The sequence below is a fragment of the Salminus brasiliensis genome, chromosome 8, assembly GCF_030463535.1.
Source record: "Salminus brasiliensis chromosome 8, fSalBra1.hap2, whole genome shotgun sequence".
NCBI classification, from domain to species: domain Eukaryota; kingdom Metazoa; phylum Chordata; class Actinopteri; order Characiformes; family Bryconidae; genus Salminus; species Salminus brasiliensis.
In genome coordinates this window covers 731,759-755,541 of record NC_132885.1, presented here as the reverse complement: position 1 = coordinate 755,541, position 23,783 = coordinate 731,759, and the positions used below count along the sequence as shown (strand labels likewise).

Sequence of the window (23,783 nt, the reverse complement as noted above, 5' to 3'; positions counted from 1 at the left end):
TATTAGTAACATGTGACAACAATATGTAAATTAGGTTTATATAGTAATAATCTTTCATTTCCACCTTATAATAATATATATAATAATCTTCACTTTCTCAAACAGGTCTTCAGTTCCCAGACGAACATGTTGACCTACATGATCATTGATTTTCATTGATTTTCATATAAAAATGGATAAGAAATGAACAGTATAGGTGAAAACAGTAGCTGCAGCTGTCTAAGGGATAATTGTTCTCCAATTGTGGCTCAAAATCTGATCTCATTAGTCAGAACCAACATCAGCAACTTATATAAAACATATAGCTAAAAAGCAAAATACTAAACAAACCAAACTGGGATCCCGAGTGGCCCAGCTGTCTAAGCGTTGACTCATCAGGAGGTCGCAGGTTCAAACCCAAGTGATGCTACAGCCATCTGTCAGTGATGGGGAGTCTCATAAAGCATAACTGTCCTCTGTCTGTCTCTCTGGGTGACAGAGAGGATGACATCTGGATGGTCCTTCCTCTCACATGGGTAAATTAGTTACACTATGTGGACAAAAGTATTTGGACACCTTCTCATTCTTTGTTTCTTCTGAAATCAAGAGTAATAAAAGAGTTTCTCCTGCTTTTGTTGGAGTTAAGAGTGGGGCAGTGGCGGCTCAGCGGTTAGAGCGCCGGGTTATCGATAACAGGGTTGTGGGTTCGATTCCCGGCAAGCTGCCACTGTTGGGCCCTTTACCCTTTACCTTTACCCTCTCTGTCCCCCGGGCTCACTGCTCCCCTGCCCCTAGCTCACTAGTGTGTGTGTGTGAGTGTGTGTTCCCTACCACAGATGGGTTAAATGCGGAGGACACATTTCGCTGTACAGTGTACAGTGACAAATACCTGCACCTTTACCTTAAGAGGGCTTTCTACTAGATTCTAGGGTTTGATTGCATTGAGTGACAATTGAGTGTTAGTAAGGTCAGGTCACCACCACAACTCATCCCAAAAGTACTGGATGAAGCTCCACCACCATCATTCCAGAGAACACAGTTCTTCCACTGCTCCACAGCTAGAAGTGCCAATAGGGTCATCTGCTGCAGAGCACTGCATATTGGCAGTGCTTCTCTTATACAGGGACTAGACAAGCTGTGTGTGTGCATTAGCACATCTGTGTCATTAACTGTGCAGCCTACTGTAACTGAATGCATTTATTAGAAGGGGTGTCCACATACATTTGGACATATGGTTGGTAGTTTTGGTGAATTTATTGCTTTAATACTATTCATTAGTGTCATAATACACAGTAATAGCACAGGGTTCAATGCAGCGCTGGAATAACAGTAGTGTAATTGTTTGTGGTGATTTTTTTTTTTAATTTTTAAAAGGTCTTCCTCCAAATGTGAAGAAGACTTTAATCAGGCAATGAACCATTTAAGCATCGAAATGGTCTTTGATTTGTCGTGGTTCTGTACAGAACCGTTTACTGAAGAATCCTCGAAGAACCTTTCTTGAGAGTGAACATTTCATCCTGAGCAATCCAACAGCTTTTGTCTAGAATCCAGAACAGCACCCCACCTCCCCCACCTAAACCCCACCTCCCCCGCCGCCTCTGTGATTGACAGCTACAGGATTTAGCTTGATATGATACAGCGGTTAAGAAAAACATTATTTCGGGGCTGAGCGCCGCACCACCTGGGGAGTTACCTTGATTGCAGGCCTCCTTTTTGTCTTTTCCCGCTCGCTCCTTTATTCAGAATCAGCAGTTCTAATTGCAGAGGCCGTATCGAGCTTAATCAAAATTCTGATTGCTGAATCTAAATTAGACTCCAAACCCATTCTAATTCAGCCCAGCGCGCCTCGCAGGGATATAATTAACAGTAATTGCAGGCTGCCACAGGACCTGCATCACTACTCCCCCCAAACACACCTCGGCTTTATAGCGTCAGGCCCTCTCTGTTTGTTTGTCCCGTCTCTCGCGCCCGTACGGCAGCGTGGCACAAACACAAGAGAGACGTCCAAAAGAACCAAAATACCAAAGACATCAGCTCTGCTCTCGCCCAGGTTACTCACTTTTACAGTATTAATTAGCCTCCCGCTAGCTATTATGAAAATTGTCAATAAACAGCGTCAGGCTTAATTTACGTATCACTGTCACGGGCCTAATCACCAAAACTTGATTACTTTGAAGAATTAATGATGGGATAAGAAAAAAAGGGAATAATTAAGTTAATAATTAAACATTAATACTGATGATAATCGTCCCGCTGCTTTGGGTCGGGAGCTGCTCTTCCTTGGGAACTCGCTCCGCATGCTGAAGAGCGCCTTTCCTTTATAGACTCAGAAAACACACAATGACAGCTACCGAGAAATCCGCTCCTCTTAGGAAAGCCGTTTGAAATATTCAATTTCATTCACCATTGAAGTGTTTAAGTCCATTAAAGCCGGAGACTCGGATAAGGCAGCTTTTAAACCGTTAGCTTTTTTCCCTTCTCGGATGGTCCACCCCCCCACGGTGCGCATTTTAAAGGTTGATGACCAAGCGGTTCAGCTTTTAAAACAATGACAGGCGCCTCAAACGCAGAACAGTTTTCCTCTCTTTTCCTGATTTCAGCTCTAAACTTATCAGAACCTGTAAAAACTGAACACAGAGACTCTAAACTTGCTGCAAAGGGTTCTCTGAGTGACGACGTAGAAGAACCGCTTTAGTTTTTTTGTGTATAAGAATACACTGCACATTCTTAATGTATAAATATTAATATTTGTACTGTATTATTGATCTAGTCATTACCTGCTGCTGGAGTTGCACAGCATCGTGTTGCAGGTGGATTTTTCTCCCAGTTTGGTGCTTCCAAATGATCCTGGGAGGGTGAGGACTTACCACATGATTCCTCCAATACATGCAAAGCCAGCCACCACCAGCCTCTTTTCACACAGAGAAGAGTGGTGAGGGGAGTGAGCACCGTCTACCTCCACCCGGAGATGCTAGGACTCCGGACCCCCAGGCCGTAGTGGTAGCACATTAGAGCACTGAGCCGCTCTGAGCCGGCCCACTACACTTTATACTCCCTTCATAAACACAGCGCCATCCTCATCCTCTACTCTGCACACTTACATTCTATATTCTAAATTCTATATTATTCCTGGTCTCTATATATTCTTATTTTATATTGCTTTAATTCGTGCAGTTCTTGATATTTTTAATTCTGTCTATATTTTATCCATCTGATCTTGACTTTTTAATATGAGCACACAGTCCAGACAGTGAATTTTCAGACCGTGTATAAATGTGCTTGTGACAAACTTTGATTTCCATTGATTTGAAGTAGGCAAGGACCCACATGTGGATTTGAGACCATGACAGAGCTGCAACCTAATATCAACACATGATAGTGAACGGGGTAGTGTAGGTTCTTGATGGGTAATGTTTTAAACTCCTCTCCACTCCAGAGACGACCTCCAGATCCACCATAAACTCTGCTGTTGCCTCTCTGGATCCGGATACTGACCCTTCCTCTCCTGTCTGCTCTCCTCAACTCTGTTGAGCTGTGTCTCAGGGCCTCAGTAAATCGGCTGGCAGAGCTGACTAGCTGATGGATCCACATGAGTACCAGAGCAGCAGAATCTAGGAGAGGACGTTTCAGTAAGTCTTTGGGCTCGACTTTCACACTTGACCAAAATGTACTGATCTCTCAGAGCAAGCGCTCCCGGGTCCAGAAAAAGTGTGAAAGTTTAATTAGACTTTAGTATGTAATGCACAGATCTGATTGGCTGAGCAGTGCCACATGTCATATGTACAACACATGCAATTGGTCAGTGAGTTTCCTGGACTGCTAAACCTTGACTGCTAAAGTCACACAGGCTAAAATAATCACTCATCACATTTAAGCGACGTCAGCCGGCACAGGCGTCTGTAGAGCTGAGGACCCGGCGCTTCCCTCGTGGCGTGGCGGCTGCCTGGCAGTTTGAGAAGAGGAGGTGGCTGGCTTCCTGTGTATCAGAGGAGACGTGTGACTGGGAGAAAAAGAGAAAATTTAAGAAAACATATAAAATAAAATAAATAAATAATATAAAATAAATGAAATAGTTCTTTATAGTTTAGCGGTTTCAGGTCCAGGTCCAGATAGGACAGCATTTGGGTCTGGACCCGGACCGCAGTCTACCTGATCTCTGAACTCGACGCTCCTGATGTGGCTGTTGTTCTTCTGAAGGCTGGAAAACTGTAAAGATCTACAGCCCCGGAAAAGATGAGCTGAGTTCTGCTTTTAAATTCGCGAAGGTTTTCTGGTGTTCATGGCAAACCTTCCACCCCATGTCACTGCACTGCTAACCGAAGTCTTCCCTAGAGAGAAGCAGTTTAATCTCTTAAAAAAACAAATAAGATAAGAGAAGAGAAGATAAGATAATCCTTTATTAGTCCCACAGTGGGGAAATTCTCAGTGTCACAGCAGTAAAGGGATAGCAAGACACTCGGATGCAAAAAAACATAAATTTACATTTACTGCATTTAGCAGACGCTCTTATCCAGAGCGACTTACAAGGTTACTCGTATTACAGAGGCGGGCCAATGTAGTGTTAGGAGTCTTGCCCAAGGACTCCTATTGGTGTAGCGCAGCATAGCCACCCAGACCAGGAATCGAACCCCAGCCTCCCACATGGTGCGGTAGTTCAGTGGCAGGTAGTGGTGTTATCTGTTGCGCCACACCAACCACCAAAAATTGCCCCTATATACACAATATAAATAATAGAAGTAAAAAAGCAATAATATTATTTACAGATTATTTATAGGTAATTACAAATAACTCTTAATTGTAAATGTGTGTGTGTGTGTGTGGGGGGGGGGTAATTGTATTTTTACATTGAGGTAAAAATCTCTATTACAAATAGAGATGGAAATCTCCCTGTTAAAGAGTTCCTCAGTAAATAATAACTTCACCCAAACATTCATTCACAAAGAAATGCAGCAGCTGCCCACTGGCTCGTCTTACATGTGAACTTTGAGAGGTGAGTGAGAGAGGGTCCTGTGGAGAGGAACTCGTTCAAAAGATCATCCAAAGTAATGGAGCGTGCAGCATGTGAAAACACCGGCATTTTCCTGCAAGCTCATCAGACACTGGATATTCTGCAGTAAATCAGATGAAAAATATGGAAGCAGCTTTTCTGTTTTTATGCTCGAAAGATTTCGAGCTTTTCCCTCCTCAGATCCGTCAGCCTCTTCCTCCTGACAGTTTAAAACACAGCTCAGAACCCATTAATCCACGTACTTTCTGCTTTCTGCAGGTTTTCATTATTAATGGCAGAAACCTCGGAGTGAACTGCTAACCTGTGACAGGAAGTAGTCCTGCTTTACAGACTGCTGGAATATACAGTGGATGCTGTAGATCTGTTCATTGTCCTTCAAAGATTGGATCTCAAAAGTGCATCATATGTCCAAATGTCTTTAGACACCCCTTCTAATGAACGCATTCAGATACTTTAAGCTGCACCCATTGCTGACACAGATGTGCAAATGCACACACACAGCTTGTCTAGTCCCTGTAGAGAAGAAGTACTGCCAATAGAATAGGACCCTCTGGAGCAGATCAACATCATGACCCTATTGGCTCCATGCTGCCTAATGCCAGGCGTGGACTAGAGGGGTATGAAGCCCTCCAGCATTGAGGAGCTGTGGAGCAGTGGAGGAACTGTGTTCTCTGGAATGATGGTGGAGGAGCTCCATCCAGTACTTTTGAGATGAGTTAGGGATGATGGTGGGGTGGTGATCATCATGCCAACATCCTGACCTCACCAATTCTTGGCTAACTTTTGTTGCCAGATGCAATCAAATCCTCACAGCAATGCTCCTCCAGAATCTAGTAGAAAGTCTTCTTCTCTGGACAGTAGAGACAGTTACTTCAACAATGTGCAGGATCAGCTCTTTAATACCCTTGATTTCAGAAGAAGCAGTAAATGAGCAGGTGTCCCAATACAAAAGACAAATCGCCTACTCTTAAAGCTTGTTCTGGAGGACCTCCCTGCCCCAACACACCTGATCCAGGTAATCAGCTAATTAACAAACCCATCCTGAGCTGAATGTAGGGTGTTGGAGCCGGGAATCCTCCGGGACCTTGGTATTGAACCCACATCCCTCTGATTTACTTTCATTAGTTATTGCCAAGATTAGTAGGACTGACTGAGCTATTATTCCGACCAGAATCAGCACAGGTGCTCGGGTATGGCAGTGGAACCCACCCCCCCACCCCCCCCCCCCCCCCAAATTGAGGGATCAGGGCTGTAACGGCTTACTCTTTCACACCACTCCTTTTGCTTACATCAGTAAACGTGACCATGCTGAGCTTCACCTCCGCAGACAGACCTGCAGCTCAGACTGAGTGTTAGGGTCAGGTCCTCAGTGTGTGTATGTTTGTGTGTGTGTGTGTGTGTGTGTGTGATAAAGTCGGTGCTGTAGCCCCCCCTTGGGCTAATGCATGATTCACACAACAGGTTGCTGACCCAGGGCGGGCTGTGCAGGGGCGTGTGCTGGGCTGATAAGAGGAGATGGAGGTGCTACAGTGGACGCCCTGCTGAACTTAGTAGCCCTGCTGAAGTACAGAGGAGTCCAGTGCGGGTCTGGCTGTAATCTCTCTCCGAGTTTCTGGTTCTCCATCCCTCTCACGCTTCCCGCTTCCACTGTGGTCCCGCATTCCTGTAATTGTGCCACTCTGCATATCCAGGGAGACTGAAACGGGCTGTGAAATGGATTAGCCATTGCGGATTCGCCATCTCGAAATGCAGGGCGTTCCCCTCTGTGTCTCTGTCTGATTACTTTTGGAAGGGTGAGGTGTGCGTCGCTTTGATTTGAATGGACACTGTGTTTACGGACAGTGTTAATTACAGTCATTTGAATGTGAAACTGAGAGAGCGAGAGCGAGAGAGTGGATTGTTGGTATGTATAAAGATTGTGTTGGTCATGTTTCCTTATTGCTGCCAGTGCTGTGATTGCTTTGGCAGCAGTCATACTAATAAACTATTCAAGTGAACTGAGTGAGTGGGCGAGAGAGAGAGAGGGGGTCTTTTATTATTATAGTTGACAGGAATGGTATCAGGACATTCGCACTGGTTATACTGATTACTGTTACACTTTTAAAAGGACAACTCCACCTCCTTTTCTAATTTCTCCTCAAAACTCCTCAGTGTTTGAGAAGAGTTTAGTCAGAGTCGGGGGTTCAGTGTGAAACTGTGCTGAATGGAAGCAGGCATCGGTCGCCATGACTACAACACAGAGACAGCCCATAATTGATCTCCTATCCAAACCCACCAGTGCAGCTACACGAGTCTTCTGAGTTTTATATGGGATGATGATGATGATGATGAAGATGATGAGGGTAAAATAGTGAATAGAGAATCTGAACTAATGCAGTTCTCTTTAGGGACTACTTTCTGTAGCTGCACTACACCCTGCAGCATGTATCCCTCCACCATTTTAATGATCTGGTTCTAAAAGCAGGTTCTAGAGCCGAACTCTGAACTCTACTCTCCTGGACTGGAGCTGAATCGACACTTTATTATTATAACACAGTCACTGTAAGAAATACTGTCTGAGAACCTAACCGCTCTTGATGCTTGAGGACACCTAAAGTCATTCAATTTAGTCATTTTCCACTATATGACATTAGTGAATTTACAGGAAAAGCAGGATGTCATAGCAAGTCTTAGGAGGTCATCTTAAATCTAGTTTTAATAGCTAATGTTTCTAATTGTCTCGAGATATGTACATGTTTTAAATATTATATTTTATTTTATATATTACATGTCTTATTCTATTGACAGAATATTTTACATCTTTAAAGATAAGGTAAGGCCTGCTGTAAGCAAAAGTCCCTGCCAGTGGAATTAATACACTTCCAGTAGAAACAATTACAATCATTAAAACCCATTAAAACCAGTATTATTACCAGAATTATAGGAATCTTTTTATTAATTTTAACTTAGATTTTAAGTAGTTAAGCACTGAAAAAAGAGAAAACTTAAAAAACACTTCATGTGGTAACAAGTAATCGAATAGGGTTTATTCAACTAAAATATATATTTAATAAATAAGAAATCATTTTATTAAAACATTTATTTGAGTTGAATAAACCCAGTTAAACTGCTTGTTCAGTATTTCTTAAAGTTAAACAGACAAACAGCGAGTTTAATTCCCGTCTCCCGTTTCCACTCTTTTAGTTATTTTCTATGTTTTATTAGTCCGCCCCTATTTAACTTGTAACCTGTCATTTGTTCTTTTATTTATTTATTTATTTTGATTTTGATTTTCACTGTTACATTTAAACATCTAATATTCTTTTTTATTCTGTATGTAAAATGTATTTATGTTTAATATATCTATAATATATGACTATTTCTGTTGATAAGCTATTTCTTAAATCCATATTTTAGGTATCAGCTCAGCTGCACTGTCAGTCAGAGTAACACCTAATTTATAGTTTATAAATTAGAGTTGAAACGGTTAAAAATGTTGCCTGGCTGAAAGTCTAGAAATGAAAACAGTGAATTATTAAAGGGTCACTGCGTTCAGAATATTGATTGATTTTTGAGTTTTACACCAAACCCACTCTGAATAACCTTGCTTTACATTGTAACCAGTTATTTATATTTTTTTTATTGAAAAATTGTTGGAATACAAGATTACTGCTCATTCACCCCCAACACAAACCTACAGACAAACAGTGAGTCGTACAGTGTCAGAAACCACATAATCAGGTCTATTAGAGATACTGAACCCCTCACACGTTTTAAGGGAGTGTGTGATGATTTGGACATGCAGATAGCACCATGCTAATTGGTTTACATAAGCGTCCATTGTTTGGGAGCTACATTAGCCTTATAGCTCCAGTATAAAACTCAAAAAACACCAAACGTCTTGGCTGATCGACTGCATTACTGCTGTAATGACAGGCTGCGGGTTTTTCAGGCTATTAGTGCTAAATGGGTGCAACCACGGCTAATCCACCCTGGCTGCCTCACACACCACCCTCAGCCTGCTACTGTAAATCCTGCGTTTAGTGCCCGTAAATCTGCCGTTTACAGAATAAACCGACTCTGTGTTTGATGTTCCAGCTTGATTGACGTCTCCTGCTGGGCCCCCGGTGCAGCTTCTGCTGTATTCCTGCAGCACATGCAAAGACAAGATACCGAATTAGGAGCTAAACTATTCATCAGACTGTTTACCGGGAGTGGGAGGGGATGACAGCTGCTATTGTAAAGAGTTTGCACAATACACACACACACACACACACACACACACACATCATTTATGTTACTAAAAAGAGTTTCAACCTCAGTAATGTGATGCTAGCATGTATGTATATACACCCGATATGGACAAAAGTATTGGGACACCTGCTTATTCATTGTTTCTTCTCAGGATGTTGGATAAGATAAGATAAGATAGTCCTTTATTAGTCCCGCAGTGGGGAAATTCACAGTGTAACAGCAGAAAGGGATAGCAGGACACTCAGTTACAAAAATTTAGATAAATAATTTACACTATATACACAATATAAATAAGAATTAAAAAAGCAATAAACAATATTATTTACAGCAAAAGACTCTTAATTGCACATGGGGGTGGGATATTGCACATAGTATTCCCTGAACATGAACATGTGTGTGTAGTTAAGTGTGTGTGTGTGTGTGTGTGTGTGTGTGTGTGTGTGTGTGTGTGTGTGTGTATGTGGTCCGCTGGGAGCAGTGCTGGTTGTGCAGTCTGACGGCAGCAGGAAGGAAGGACCTGCGATACCGCTCCTTCACACACTTGGGGTGAAGCAGCCGGTCACTAAAGGAGCTGCCCAGTGCTGCCAGAGTCTCATGCATGGGGTGGGAGCTGTTCTCCAGCATGGATGCCAGCTTGGTTGTCATCCTCCTGTCTCCCACCACCTGCACTGGGTCTAAGAAGCACCCCAGGACAGAGCCGGCCCTCTTTATGAGTTTGTCCAGTCTCTTCTTATCTGCCGTCGAGATGCTACTGCCCCAGCAGACCACTCCATAGAAGATGGCAGATGCCACCACTGTGTCGAAGAACGTCCTCAGGAGAGCTCCCTGCACCCCAAAGGACCTCAATCTCCTCAGCAGGTAGAGTCTGCTCTGGCCTTTCTTGTAGAGAGCTGCAGTGTTGACTGACCAGTCCAGTTTGTTGTTCAGATGAACACCCAGGTATTTAAAAGAGTCCACTCTCTCGATGTTCATACCCCGGATGTTCACTGATGGAGGGGGGTGTCTGCACCTGCGGAAATCCACCACCAGTTCTTTGGTTTTTCCAGCGTTTATCTGAAGGTGGTTCTGCAGACACCAGTCCACAAAGTCCTGAATAAGTTCTCTGTACTCGCTGTCCTCCTCATTGGATATGAGGCCGACGATCTCTGAGTAATCAGAGAACTTCTGGAGGTGACAGGTCGGTGAGCTGTACATGAAGTCAGCAGTGTACAGGGTGAAGAGGAACGGTGCCAAGACCGTTCCTTGAGGGGCTCCTGTGCTGCTGACCACCAAGTCAGAGACACAGTCCCGTGCCCTCACATACTGTGGTCGGTTGGTGAGGTAGTCCAGTATCCAGTTTGACAGGTGACTGTCCACTCCACAATGTCCCAACTTGTCCTTTAGGAGCCCTGGCTGTATGGTGTTAAAAGCACTGGAGAAATCGAAGAAGGTGATCCTCACAGTGCTGCCGGGCTTCTCCAGGTGAGAAAGAGCTCTGTGTAGAAGATAGATGACAGCATCATCCACCCCGACACCAGGCTGGTAGGCGAACTGAAGAGGGTCCATGGATGGGCTCACCAGAGGGCGGATGTGGTTGAGGACCAGCCTCTCCAGTGACTTCATCAGATGGGAAGTCAGTGCCACCGGCCTGTAGCTGTTTAGGTCCTTTGGGTGCTGTGTTTTGGGCACAGGTACCACACAAGATGTTTTCCACAGCTGTGGTACTCTTCCCAGTCTCAGGGGATAGGTGATCGCCACCCCATCTCATCATCTCCAACTCATCCCAAAAGTACTGGATGGAGCTCCTCCATCATCATTCCAGAGAACACAGCTCTTCCACTGCTCCACAGCTCCTCAATGCTGGGGGGCTTTATACCCCTCTAGCCCACGCCTGGCATTAGGCAGCATGGAGCCAATAGGGTCATGATGTTGATCTGAGTCCTATTCTATTGGCAGTCTTTCTCTTATACAGGGACTAGACAAGCTGTGTGTGTGCATTTGCACATCTGTTGGTCTCAGCTTAAAGTAGCCAAATGCATTTTTTAGAAGTAGTGTCCACAAACCTTTGATTACAGTCAGCTTAGCTTAGCTGATTACAGTCAGATTACCATTTTCAAATCAACAATATCAATAATAAAATGATAAATAAATTGATAATAATGATCAATAAAGTCCATTCATTCAGTCTCTGGAGTTGGGAAGTCTGATGGCTTGTGGGAAGAAGCTGTTGCAGAGTCTTGTTGTGTTGGACCGGATGCTGCTGTATCTCATGATAATTCATACTTCAGTCAGTTCTCATTTCTAACGTCTCTGGCTGAACTGTATACTTGGACAGCTCTACGCCACTATCTGCACCACGAGAGGGGAGCATTATAGTATCGGCAGTTATCCTGGACTGTGTTCAACAGGTACCTTAACACACCTGCACTTAACCCACCTGAGTAGCAATAACTCGTTAGTTGTGGAACTACTTTTTGGTGGAGGGATCTGACACATATATATATATATATATATATATATATATATATATATATATATATATATATATATATAAATAAATACTTTATGTATGATTTGTGCACATCCCTCGGTTTGGCTTACCACCCTGTTAAACAAACAAAGTTCTGTCTGAAAATAATGTACTGTTGCTGACATCACAAAGTGGAAGTGACATCATTTGAGCCATTGGAGCAGCCATAAATAAAAAAGCCAGTCCTAATCTTCTTTATACTGTTTATTTGTTGCATTTTTAGGTTAGACAGGGTTTGTCAGGCTCAACCCAACCACTCCTTCACGCAATACAGACATAAAATGATGTTTCGTTTTATTGTGAATATAGCTCCCAGGTCTGAGTGTGTGTAATTGTGAGGGTGTGATATCTGTTCTGCCAAAACACACAAACACACAAGGTGTGTTAGCAAAGAAAATCTAAAACTCTAAATGTATCAGTAGCATGATGCTAATGTGTGTGTGTGTGTGTGTGTGTGTGTGTGTGTGTGTGTGTGTGTGTGTGTGTGCTGTGTCTCTGTTTGTACGGATTAAGCAGTGTCAGTGACTGCAGCCAGTAGCAGGCAGTTTCATTAGCAGAGGCAGTGATGTAAACAGTCTTATTGCTGCCCATCTTTTCTCCTGATTAGCAGGACCATCATTAGGAGTTTATCTGGTCCAGCTGGACGTCTGTGGACCGTAATGGACGTTATTATGTTATTATGTAAATGGACATTATTCTCTCACACAAGCAGGCTTTGATATTATAATATTGTCGGCGTTCTGCCTGGCTGGAAGGAATAAGGAGGAGAGAAATGACCACTAGCAGCCGAAGAGACCACGGCGAGCCACTGCTGAGAAACCGTGTGATTAGCGGTGAGATTAGATGCGAGTCGAGCTGAATACGGTACATCTGCTGTCTGTCTGTCTGTCTGTCTGCACTGTCACATTCACTGTAACCTGTAGAACACTTTTTATAATATTCCTGGGTCCTCAACTCAAAACAGAACCTCCATAAGAACCACTGACAGGAGCCAAGACTTAAAAGGAGAACCTCCCTAAGAGCATGAGGAAGAACCACTGAGAGGAACCAAGACTCAAAGGGAGAAGTTCCTTAAAAGTATATTGAAGAACCTCTGATAGGAACCAAGGTTCAAGAGGAGAACCAGCATGAGGAAGAACCACTAAGAAAAGCCCAGACTAAATAAAACTCTCCAAAGAACATGTGGAAGAACCACTGAGAAGATCAAAAGGAGAACCTCCCCAAGAGCACGAGAAAGAGCCACTGAGAGAAACCAAGAATCAAAGATAAGTATATTGCAGAACCTCTGATAGTAACCAAGGTTCAAGAGAAGAACCAGCATCAGAAGAATTAAGACTTATATGGAGAACCTCCCTAAGAGCATGAGGAAGAACCACTGAGAGGAACCAAGACTCAAAGGTAGAAGATCCTTGAAAGTATATTGAAGAACCTCTGATAGTAACCAAGGTTCAAGAGAAGAACCAGCATGAGGAAGAGCCACTGAGAAGAATCAAGACTTATACTGAGAACCTCCCTAAGAGCATGAGAAAGAAACATCAAGACTAAAAAGAAGAACCAGCATGAGGAGCCAAGGCTGAAAAAAGTGGAAGAATCACTAAAATGAATCAGCATTTAAAAGGAACACCTCCCTGAAAGGATGAGGAAGAACTGAAGGGTACCAAAAGAAGAACCACACTGAGGAAACTCATCGAGATCCAATAGATAGAACCACTGTCAGGAACCAAGAATCTTAGAAGTACCCACCACATCACTGAGTTAAATATACTGTTAAATATAAAGTAGAGTGAAGAATAAACAGTGTTCCCACTGCTGCTAGTGAGCTTAGCTTCTCTTCATAGGTCTTCATAAGTCCATGTTCTAGATAACAGTGAGTTCAACAGTGTCCGAAACTGCCTAATCAAGTGTAATAGAGATTAATAGAGAACAGCGCCACATGCTTGGAGGAGGGTGTAGTGATTTAGACATGCAGTTAGCACCATGCTAATTGGTGTACATACTCTCCCATCACTTATTAGCTACACTAGGTTCAGAGCTCCAATAGAAATCATCTAAAATACAGCATCACTTTAACTGCTGATCTCAACCCCCCGCCCCCCCCCCCCCCACCCGCTGTTCTCTTCTGCAGCCTCCCTCCCTCCTCCCATGCGTACCTAACCTGATTATCACTCCAGTTCAATTATCGGATCACCCACTAAGTGTGCTAGCACTGGATTACGCTTTAATGAGCTTACCTATACGGGTTCACACAGAACGTGTCACCTCAATTAAACACAATCTTACGTTCCGAGGCTCTGTTCTAACCGAGGAAAGCTCTGGAGAGCTCTGCAAAAGAGGCTAAAGCCCACAGTCTTACTGAAGTGTAAAATCACCCTGAGCAGGGGGCGGAATGGGCCCATGGGTGTAGGGAGGGAGTGGGTGGTGTCTGCACTTTCACATTCACTGTAACCTGTAAAACACTTTTTATAATATTCCTGGATCCTAGACTCAAAACAGAACCTCCATAAGAACCACTGAGAGGAGCCAAGACCTAAAAGGAGAACCTGCTTAAAGAACACGAGGAAGAACCACTGAGAGGAACCAAGACTCAAAGGGAGAAGTTCCTTAAAAGTATATTGAGGAACTTCTGATAAGAACCAAGGTTCATGAGGAGAACCAGCAGGAGGGAGAAGCACTGAGAATGGTGGTGGTGGAATAGTGAACACTGTTCTTTAAAGGGTGTGTAAGAGGAAGAACACTCTGAATGTTTGGGGAAATATGTTATTAGAGCTCGGGGAACGTTCAGTCCTGATTGTGTGTTCATGCAAAGCAGTCAGCAGTCTGGCAGAGCCACTAACTCCGATCAGTCATGAAGAGCATCTCTGACCGACTGACTGAGACCATTTCACCAGACAGTTTAACTCTTAAAACTAGGATTATTATTATTACTGCTGGTGAATATGAGGTATGAGAAATGTTGAAGCTCTAAAGTACAAATATAAAATACACCAAATTCAGAATCACAAAAGCAGATTCAGTAAAGCAGCACCGCACCTGACGCAGATGTGCAAATGTCTAGTCCCTGTAGAGAAGTACAGCCAATAGAATAGGACTCTCTGGAGCAGATCAACATCATGACCCTATTGGCTCCATGCTGCCTAATAATGCCAGGCGTGGGCTAGAGGGGTATAAAGCCCCCCAGAATTGAGGAGCTGTGGAGCAGTGGAGGAACTGTGTTCTCTGGAATGATGGTGTTGGAGCTCCATCCAGTACTTTTGGAATGAGGTGGGGTGGTGATGATCATCCAACATCTTGACCCCGCTAACACTCTTGTTGCTGAATGCAATCGAATCCTCACAGCAAAGCTCCTCCAACATCTAGTAGAAAGTCTTTCCTGGACAGTAGAGACCATACAAAACAATAAGAAAGCTGGTGTCTCAATACTTTTGTCAATATAATGAAGCTGAATGCATTAATTAGAAGGGGTGACCATCACCATTTGGGCATTGAGGGCCCGCCAACAGTCTATCTTCCTCCTGCATAGTTTAATCAGCAGCGCTGCTTGTGAATATCTCTACATTGATGGGCGCGGTGGTCTTGAAATGAGGGGTGTTCAGGTCAGTTTCTGGAGTATTGCTGACTGAAAACAGTCTAGACAGACGTTCGTCAACAGTCAGATGGTGGTTGTTATCTTGGCAGTGAATTGTCAACACAGGCGCGTGCACCCCCCACGCTTTACACCACTGAAATAGCAACCCGCCAAGGTCAGTCAGACCGCCCCTGGCTCTTAAAGGGAGCGGCGAGAGACACACTGATTGGTTTATTGCTGCACGTTACTCCCAAAAAAACACCCCCCCAGGATTAATTAAGAGTACATGACTTCTGAGTGTTTCAAGCCGAGCAAGGCAAACTTTTCCAACGTCACACCGACAAGCCACCTAAATCAAGCTGCGCGGTTCCTGGCTCACCAAAAGATTGCTAAAATAGGGCCCATAGTGTATGTTATAATAATAATAATAATAATAATATAGTAAGATATCCCGCCACCCTCTGCACTGCAGTGTTACAGTGCAGCTTCTGTTCTCGCTGCAGTTTCCAATAAAGCTCTGAATTATAACTGTTCCAGATGAGAGAAGTGCTCCCCTACCTTCAACGCTGAAGTCATTCCATAAAGGACCCTTCTCGCTCCCCCCTCTCGGCTTTAATGGCCAGCATCGATACCTAACGGCCCCCCCGGGTGTTTCTGATACAGTGCCTTAACGCTGATGGATGGAGGTGTTACAGCCTTGATGTGGTTGCAGTAAATATGACATTAGAGGGGAGAGCGCGCAGACGAGGAGTGTTTTAGGAGAATCCATCAGCGTCCTGGCGCAGCCTCCACGCTACATTAATGAGGAGAGTCATGCAGGCGAACGCCTCGACGCGAGGGAGGGAGGGAGGGAGGGAGCGTCTCCAGAAGAAGCTCTCTCTGCAGATGTAAATAAAAAATCACTTAAAATGACCAACTCCTAGAACCTCCAAAGTGTAAATATTTGGGGTAGAATGTGGTAAATCTCAGGATTACCTTAGACTGCAACGCCCAACAGCTTCTTAACAACACTAGATGTCCAAATGTTTGTGGACACCCCTTTTAATTGCATTCACTTGCAACACAGCTTGTCTAGTCCCTGTAGAGAAGTACTGCCAATAGAATAGGACTCTCTGGAGCAGATCAACATCATGACCCTATTGGCTCCATGCTGCCTAATAATGCCAGGCGTGGGCTAGAGGGGTATAAAGCCCCCCAGCATTGAGGAGCTGTGGAGCAGTGGAAGAACTGTGTTCTCTGGAGTGATGGTGGTGGAGCTCCATCCAGTACTTTTAGATGGGATGAGTTAGGGAGCTGCAACGGGTGCAGTTGAACCCTTTTAGTAGAAGATCTGTCTGCATAGGATTGCTTTCTCTCAGATCAGATCATAACCACTGATAACTGTAGATATCACACTCCTAATCATGGTACTGACCACTTAAGTCTTTAAACAGTAGGTCTGACACAGACTATCTGTTATACTGTGGATTGATTATAGGATTTAGTTATAGGAAGTCATTCCCTTGATTTCAGAGGAAACAGTGAATAAGCAATAGAGAAACATTGGTCAATTTAGTGAGACGTGCTGGACATCATCTGACCTGTGCACACTCTGGAAGTCATGCATCCCGTGACATTCACCCATCTGTGAAGTGCCAATGGTTTGTCTCTAACAAATGAAAAGGTTGCCCCAAATCATACAGACAGTGTGTCCCGATCTGCTTAAAGGACAGAAACAGAATCCGGCTCCATCCGTCTCTGTCAGCGCCATCGCCGCGGACCGCTGAGTGACATTCTGAGCCCGGCCCGCGTTCTAACCGGTAATTACACTGACAGGTGAACGGAAGACACATCCCTGAGGAAAAGGCAGAGAAGGCCCAGGGACACCACCGAAATCCATGTGACAGTTCACCTTTCAGACAGTCCTCCCTCAGCGCTGTGCTGTACTGCAGGATAATGCCACCGAATATTCCTGCTGGACTCCACATGAACATCCTGCTCACTGCTGCATTCAGTCCATCATCCCTCACCACTACCACCGTTCTCTCACATCCACTAAACCCCATTAAACCCCATTAAACCCTAAAACAGGACTGTAGCTCCGCCTCCTCCTCAGTGTATATCACAATACCTACATTTAGAGCGTTATTAATATTCACCCTAATGTGAGACCGTAGCTCCGCCTCCTCAGTGTATATCACAATACCCACATTTAGAGCGTTATTAATATTCACCCTAATGAGAGACCGTAGCTCCGCCTCCTCAGTGTATATCACAATACCTACATTTAGAGCGTTATTAATATTCACCCTAATGAGAGACCATAGCTCCGCCTCCTCAGTGTATATCACAATACCTACATTTAGAGCATTATTAATATTCACTCTAATGAGAGACTGTAGCTCCGCCTCCTCAGTGTATATCACAATACCTACATTTAGAGAGTTATTAATATTCACCCTAATGAGAGACTGTAGCTCCGCCTCCTCAGTGTATATCACAATACCTACATTTAGAGCGTTATTAATATTCACCCTAATGAGAGACTGTAGCTCCGCCTCCTCAGTGTATATCACAGTACCTACATTTAGAGCGTTATTAATATTCCCCCTAATGAGAGACTGTAGCTCCGCCTCCTCAGTGTATATCACAATACCTACATTTAGAGCGTTATTAATATTCACCCTAATGAGAGACTGTAGCTCCTCCTCCTCAGTGTATATCACAATACCTACATTTAGAGCGTTATTAATATTCACCCTAATGAGAGACTGTAGCTCCGCCTCCTCAGCGTATATCACAATACCTACATTTAGAGCGTTATTAATATTCACCCTAATGAGAGACTGTAGCTCCGCCTCCTCAGTGTATATCACAATACCTACATTTAGAGCGTTATTAATATTCACCCTAATGAGAGACCGTAGCTCCGCCTCCTCAGTGTATATCACAATACCTACATTTAGAGCATTATTAATATTCACTCTAATGAGAGACTGTAGCTCCGCCTCCTCAGTGTATATCACAATACCTACATTTAGAGAGTTATTAATATTCACCCTAATGAGAGACTGTAGCTCCGCCTCCTCAGTGTATATCACAATACCTACATTTAGAGCGTTATTAATATTCACCCTAATGAGAGACTGTAGCTCCGCCTCCTCAGTGTATATCACAGTACCTACATTTAGAGCGTTATTAATATTCCCCCTAATGAGAGACTGTAGCTCCGCCTCCTCAGTGTATATCACAATACCTACATTTAGAGCGTTATTAATATTCACCCTAATGAGAGACTGTAGCTCCGCCTCCTCAGCGTATATCACAATACCTACATTTAGAGCGTTATTAATATTCACCCTAATGAGAGACTGTAGCTCCGCCTCCTCAGTGTATATCACAATACCTACATTTAGAGTTATTAATATTCACCCTAATGAGAGACTGTAGCTCCGCCTCCTCAGCGTATATCACAATACCTACATTTAGAGCGTTATTAATATTCACCCTAATGAGAGACTGTAGCTCCGCCTCCTCAGCGTATATCACAATACCTACATTTAGAGCGTTATTAATATTCACCCTAATGAGAGACTGTAGCTCCGCCTCCTCAGCGTATATCACAGTACCTACATTTAGAGCGTTATTAATATTCACCCTAATGAGAGACTGTAGCTCCGCCTCCTCAGCGTATATCACAGTACCTACATTTAGAGCGTTATTAATATTCACCCTAATGAGAGACTGTAGCTCCGCCTCCTCAGCGTATATCACAGTACCTACATTTAGAGCGTTATTAATATTCACCCTAATGAGAGACTGTAGCTCCGCCTCCTCAGCGTATATCACAATACCTACATTTAGAGCGTTATTAATATTCACCCTAATGAGAGACTGTAGCTCCGCCTCCTCAGCGTATATCACAATACCTACATTTAGAGTGTTATTAATATTCACCCTAATGAGAGACTGTAGCTCCGCCTCCTCAGCGTATATCACAATACCTACATTTAGAGTGTTATTAATATTCACCCTAATGAGAGATTGTAGCTCCGCCTCCTCAGCGTATATCACAATACCTACATTTAGAGTGTTATTAATATTCACCCTAATGAGAGACTGTAGCTCCGCCTCCTCAGTGTACATCACAATACCTACATTTAGAGAGTTATTAATATTCACCCTAATGAGAGACTGTAGCTCCGCCTCCTCAGTGTATATCACAATACCTACATTTAGAGCGTTATTAATATTCACCCTAATGAGAGACTGTAGCTCCGCCTCCTCAGTGTATATCACAATACCTACATTTAGAGCTGCATTAACAGCTTTTACTCTTCTGGGAAAACTTTACACTAGATGTTTTAACATTGCTGTGAAGAGGATTTGATTGCATTCAGCCTCATAATAGCTTCAGTGAGGTCAGGTTCTGATGTTGGATGATTAGTTAGTTCTGCCACTCCAACTCCATCATCACTCCAAAGAGCTCCTCTAGCCTACGCTTGGCATTGGGTACGGGTGATCATGGGTCATTTGATCGTAGCTGCTCTAGAATGTCCTGTTCTATTGGTTAGTGCTTTTCTACGTAGATTATATAAGTTGAGTGTGGACAGCAGGGGGTGCAGCTGGACAGGGGTTAGATAATGGGGCTTTCCTGCTTGATCTGATACTGGGTAGCTGCTCTACTGTGGACTGGTTGTTAAAAGGACCAAATCTCTCCAAGTAATCTCCTCTGTAATCTATGCGATCATGAAGGAAAGTGAAGAAACGATCTTATGTCGATCTGCAGCCATGAATATTCATTTATTTAAAAGCGCCTCTGCTTTAGAAGCTCAGCGCTCCCAATTATCACCAGATGGTTTGGGTAATAAGTGATAATAATGCGCATGGCTGAGAACAATGCTGGAATGCTGGAATTAGGTGAGGTATCCCTTCCAGAGTAGCTTTGAGAGGGTGAGGATTTGCTCTCTGACTCTCTCTGTTTTCTGCAGCGTTTGTCCCCTCAGACCCAGAAGACCCATAAAACCTGCCAAGGCACTAAATATGAGAGTGCATTTTAGCGTGATTAATTAAGTCAGAGCTTTCGGGGAGAATAGTTCAGATCACAGTACAGTTTCCTCTGCTGGCTTTTATGGCGAGGAACAGTGTTTTCCATTATTCCAGCAGACGAATTAGATTCTTGCGAGTGCAAAAGGTGACAGAACTGTTGTAATTAAGAAAGCGCAAATTAAAACAGATATTGAAAAAAGCCAATCACAGCCTAATTTCCTGGCAGCGATTATACTCGCAACCCGAAGTTGCAGAGCTCCCAGCAGAGCGGCAGCTGACTGTAAATCCGCAAATTTACAACCGACGGGGAATTGATGGAGGGAAAGCAGTGTGTGTGCGCTCGCACGCTTTAATTAACACGTTTGCCTCGGCACCACGGCCTTCTACACCACACACACTGTCATCTTTCATGAATTGACAATCCGAGAACAAGAAGGATCATTGCTCTTATTTTAGAGGTAGATAATTAAAATGGAAACACATGAAGCTGGAAGTGAGGAAATGTTAACCTGAAACGTTTCCAATGAGTTTATCTGCTCGCTCGGGTCTCTGCTCTTTACAGAAGATCATTTTCGTGGACTATTCCAGGACATTTTTCATACACTCAAAAATAAAAGTGACTCGAATTAGTGATGCCATTGAAGAACCACCTTGAATTGTTTCCTTTTCCTCCCAGTTTAGAAATTTGTGTTGTATTGGGAGGTGTTTTAGTTGTGCTGGGAGGGATTCTGGTTGTATTGGGAGGTGTTTTGATTGTGCTGGGAGGGATTCTGGTTGTACTGGGAGGTGTTTTGATTGTGCTGGGAGGGATTCTGGTTGTATTGGGAGGTGTTTTGATTGTGCTGGGAGGGATTCTGGTTGTATTGGGAGGTGTTTTGATTGTGCTGGGAGGGATTCTGGTTATATTGGGAGGTGTTTTGATTGTGCTGGGAGGGATTCTGGTTGTACTGGGAGGTGTTTTGATTGTGCTGGGAGGGATTCTGGTTGTATTGGGAGGTGTTTTGATTGTGCTGGGAGGGATTCCGGTTGTATTGGGAGGTGTTTTGATTGTGCTGGGAGGGATTCTGGTTATATTGGGAGGTGTTTTGATTGTGCTGGGAGGGATTCTGGTTGTACTGGGAGGTGTTTTGATTGTGCTGGGAGGGATTCTGGTTATATTGGGAGGTGTTTTGATTGTGCTGGGAGGGATTCTGGTTGTACTGGGAGGTGTTTTGATTGTGCTGGGAGGGATTCTGGTTGTATTGGGAGGTGTTTTCATTGTGCTGGGAGGGATTCTGGTTATATTGGGAGGTGTTTTGGTTGTGCTGGGAGGGATTCTGGTTGTATTGGGAGGTGTTTTGGTTGTGCTGGGAGGGATTCCGGTTGTATTGGGAGGTATTTTTGGTTGTGCTGGAAGGGATTCTGGTTGTATTGGGAGGTGTTTTGGTTGTGCTGGGAGGGATTCTGGTTGTATTGGGAGGTGTTTTGGTTGTGCTGGGAGGGATTCTGGTTGTATTGGGAGGTGTTTTGGTTGTGCTGGGAGGGATTCTGGTTGTATTGGGAGGTGTTTTGATTGTGCTGGGAGGGATTCTGGTTGTATTGGGAGGTGTTTTGATTGTGCTGGGAGGGATTCCGGTTGTACTGGGAGGTGTTTTGGTTGTGCTGGGAGGGATTCTGGTTGTATTGGGAGGTGTTTCGATTGTGCTGGGAGGGATTCCGGTTGTACTGGGAGGTGTTTTGGTTGTGCTGGGAGGGATTCCGGTTGTATTGGGAGGTGTTTCGATTGTGCTGGGAGGGATTCTGGTTGTATTGGGAGGTATTTTTGGTTGTGCTGGAAGGGATTCTGGTTGTATTGGGAGGTGTTTTGATTGTGCTGGGAGGGATTCTGGTTGTATTGGGAGGTGTTTTGATTGTGCTGGGAGGGATTCTGGTTGTATTGGGAGGTGTTTGGGTTGACCTGGGAGGGATTCTGGTTGTATTGGGAGGTGTTTGGGTTGAACTGGGAGGGATTCTGGTTGTATTGGGAGGTGTTTGGGTTGACCTGGGAGGGATTCTGGTTGTATTGGGAGGTGTTTTGGTTGTGCTGGGAGGGATTCTGGTTGTATTGGGAGGTGTTTTGGTTGTGCTGGGAGGGATTTTTGTTGTATTGGGAGGTGTTTTGATTGTGCTGGGAGGGATTCTGGTTGTATTGGGAGGTGTTTCGGTTGTGCTGGGAGGGATTCTGGTTGTATTGGGAGGTGTTTTGATTGTGCTGGGAGGGATTCTGGTTGTATTGGGAGGTGTTTTGGTTGTGCTGGGAGGGATTCTGGTTGTATTGGGAGGTGTTTTAGTTGTGCTGGGAGGGATTCTGGTTGTATTGGGAGGTGTTTTGATTGTGCTGGGAGGGATTCTGGTTGTATTGGGAGGTGTTTTGGTTGTGCTGGGAGGGATTCTGGTTGTACTGGGAGGTGTTTTGGTTGTGCTGGAAGGGATTCTGGTTGTATTGGGAGGTGTTTTGGTTGTGCTGGGAGGGATTCTGGTTGTATTGGGAGGTGTTTTGGTTGTGCTGGAAGGGATTCTGAACATTACAACATTGTTGCTTTATCATGGCTGGAGGTTTGGGGTTGTAGGCATTGGCACCCTTGCTTATAGTACGATATTGGCACTTCTAGAACATCTCTCAGCCAATCGCAGTGAGGTTGGAACTATCTGTGGTTACTGGTTGTCTGTATTATATTTGTATCCTGTATAAACTCCACATTGCTTACTGTAGACATCTGCTATGCTACTATTTTCTATTTAATTCTGTTTAATTTCTATTTAATTGTATTAAGTCACAGTGTAATGCATTTAGCCACTGATAAATCTATTGTTTATAATCTAGTGCTCCACAGTGTAATGCCATCAGGTGTACTCTTAGTCGTGGTTAGCATCTAGAATCTTACACATGGAGATGTCACAAAGATGGCTTTGATGAATAAATTTGATCATTTATGTAAATGTTTTACACGTGTAGACCAAAACATGTAAACCAAAACTCCTCCCATCACAACCAAAACCCTCCCAGCACAACCAAAACCCTCCCAGCACAACCAAAACTCTCCTAGCACAACCAAAACCCTCCCAGCACAACCAAAACTCTCCTAGCACAACCAAAACTCCTCCCATCACAACCAAAACTCTCCCAGCACAACCAAAACCCTCCCAGCACAACCAAAACTCCTCCCAGCACGACCAAAACCCTCCCAGCACAACCAAAACCCTCCCAGCACAACCAAAACCCTCCCAGCACGACCAAAACTCTCCTAGCACAACCAAAACTCCTCCCAGCACGACCAAAACCCTCATAGCACAACCAAAACTCCTCCTAGCACAACCAAAACTCCTCCCAGCACGACCAAAACCCTCCCAGCACAACCAAAACTCTCCCAGCACAACCAAAACTCTCCTAGCACAACCAAAACTCCTCCAAGCACAACCAAAACTCCTCCCAGCACGACCAA

General features: G+C 44.0%; 1 protein-coding gene across 1 annotated transcript; it reads right to left on the bottom strand.

Annotated features, from left to right (window-relative positions):
* Positions 1 to 3,859: 3,859 nt before the first annotated feature.
* Positions 3,860 to 22,866, bottom strand: LOC140561137 (uncharacterized). The gene is made up of 4 exons (XM_072686097.1): positions 22,112 to 22,866; positions 21,944 to 22,065; positions 9,046 to 9,113; positions 3,860 to 3,979 (listed from the first exon to the last, which is right to left on the bottom strand). The coding sequence occupies exons 1-4, from the start codon at positions 22,864 to 22,866 to the stop codon at positions 3,860 to 3,862; spliced, it is 1,065 nt and encodes a 354-aa protein (XP_072542198.1).
* Between the last annotated feature and the right edge of the window lie 917 nt (positions 22,867 to 23,783).

Excerpts from the sequence above, each read along its gene's own strand:
- LOC140561137 (XM_072686097.1), bottom strand. The coding sequence starts at position 22,866 with ATGTTCAGAATCCCTTCCAGCACAACCAAAACACCTCCCAATACAACC. Across the intron at positions 22,066-22,111 it reads ACAACCAAAAATACCTCCCA|AACCGGAATCCCTCCCAGCA; the intron begins ATACAACCAGAA and ends ACCTCCCAATAC. Across the intron at positions 3,980-9,045 it reads GCTGGAACATCAAACACAGA|TCACACGTCTCCTCTGATAC; the intron begins GTCGGTTTATTC and ends TTTTTCTCCCAG.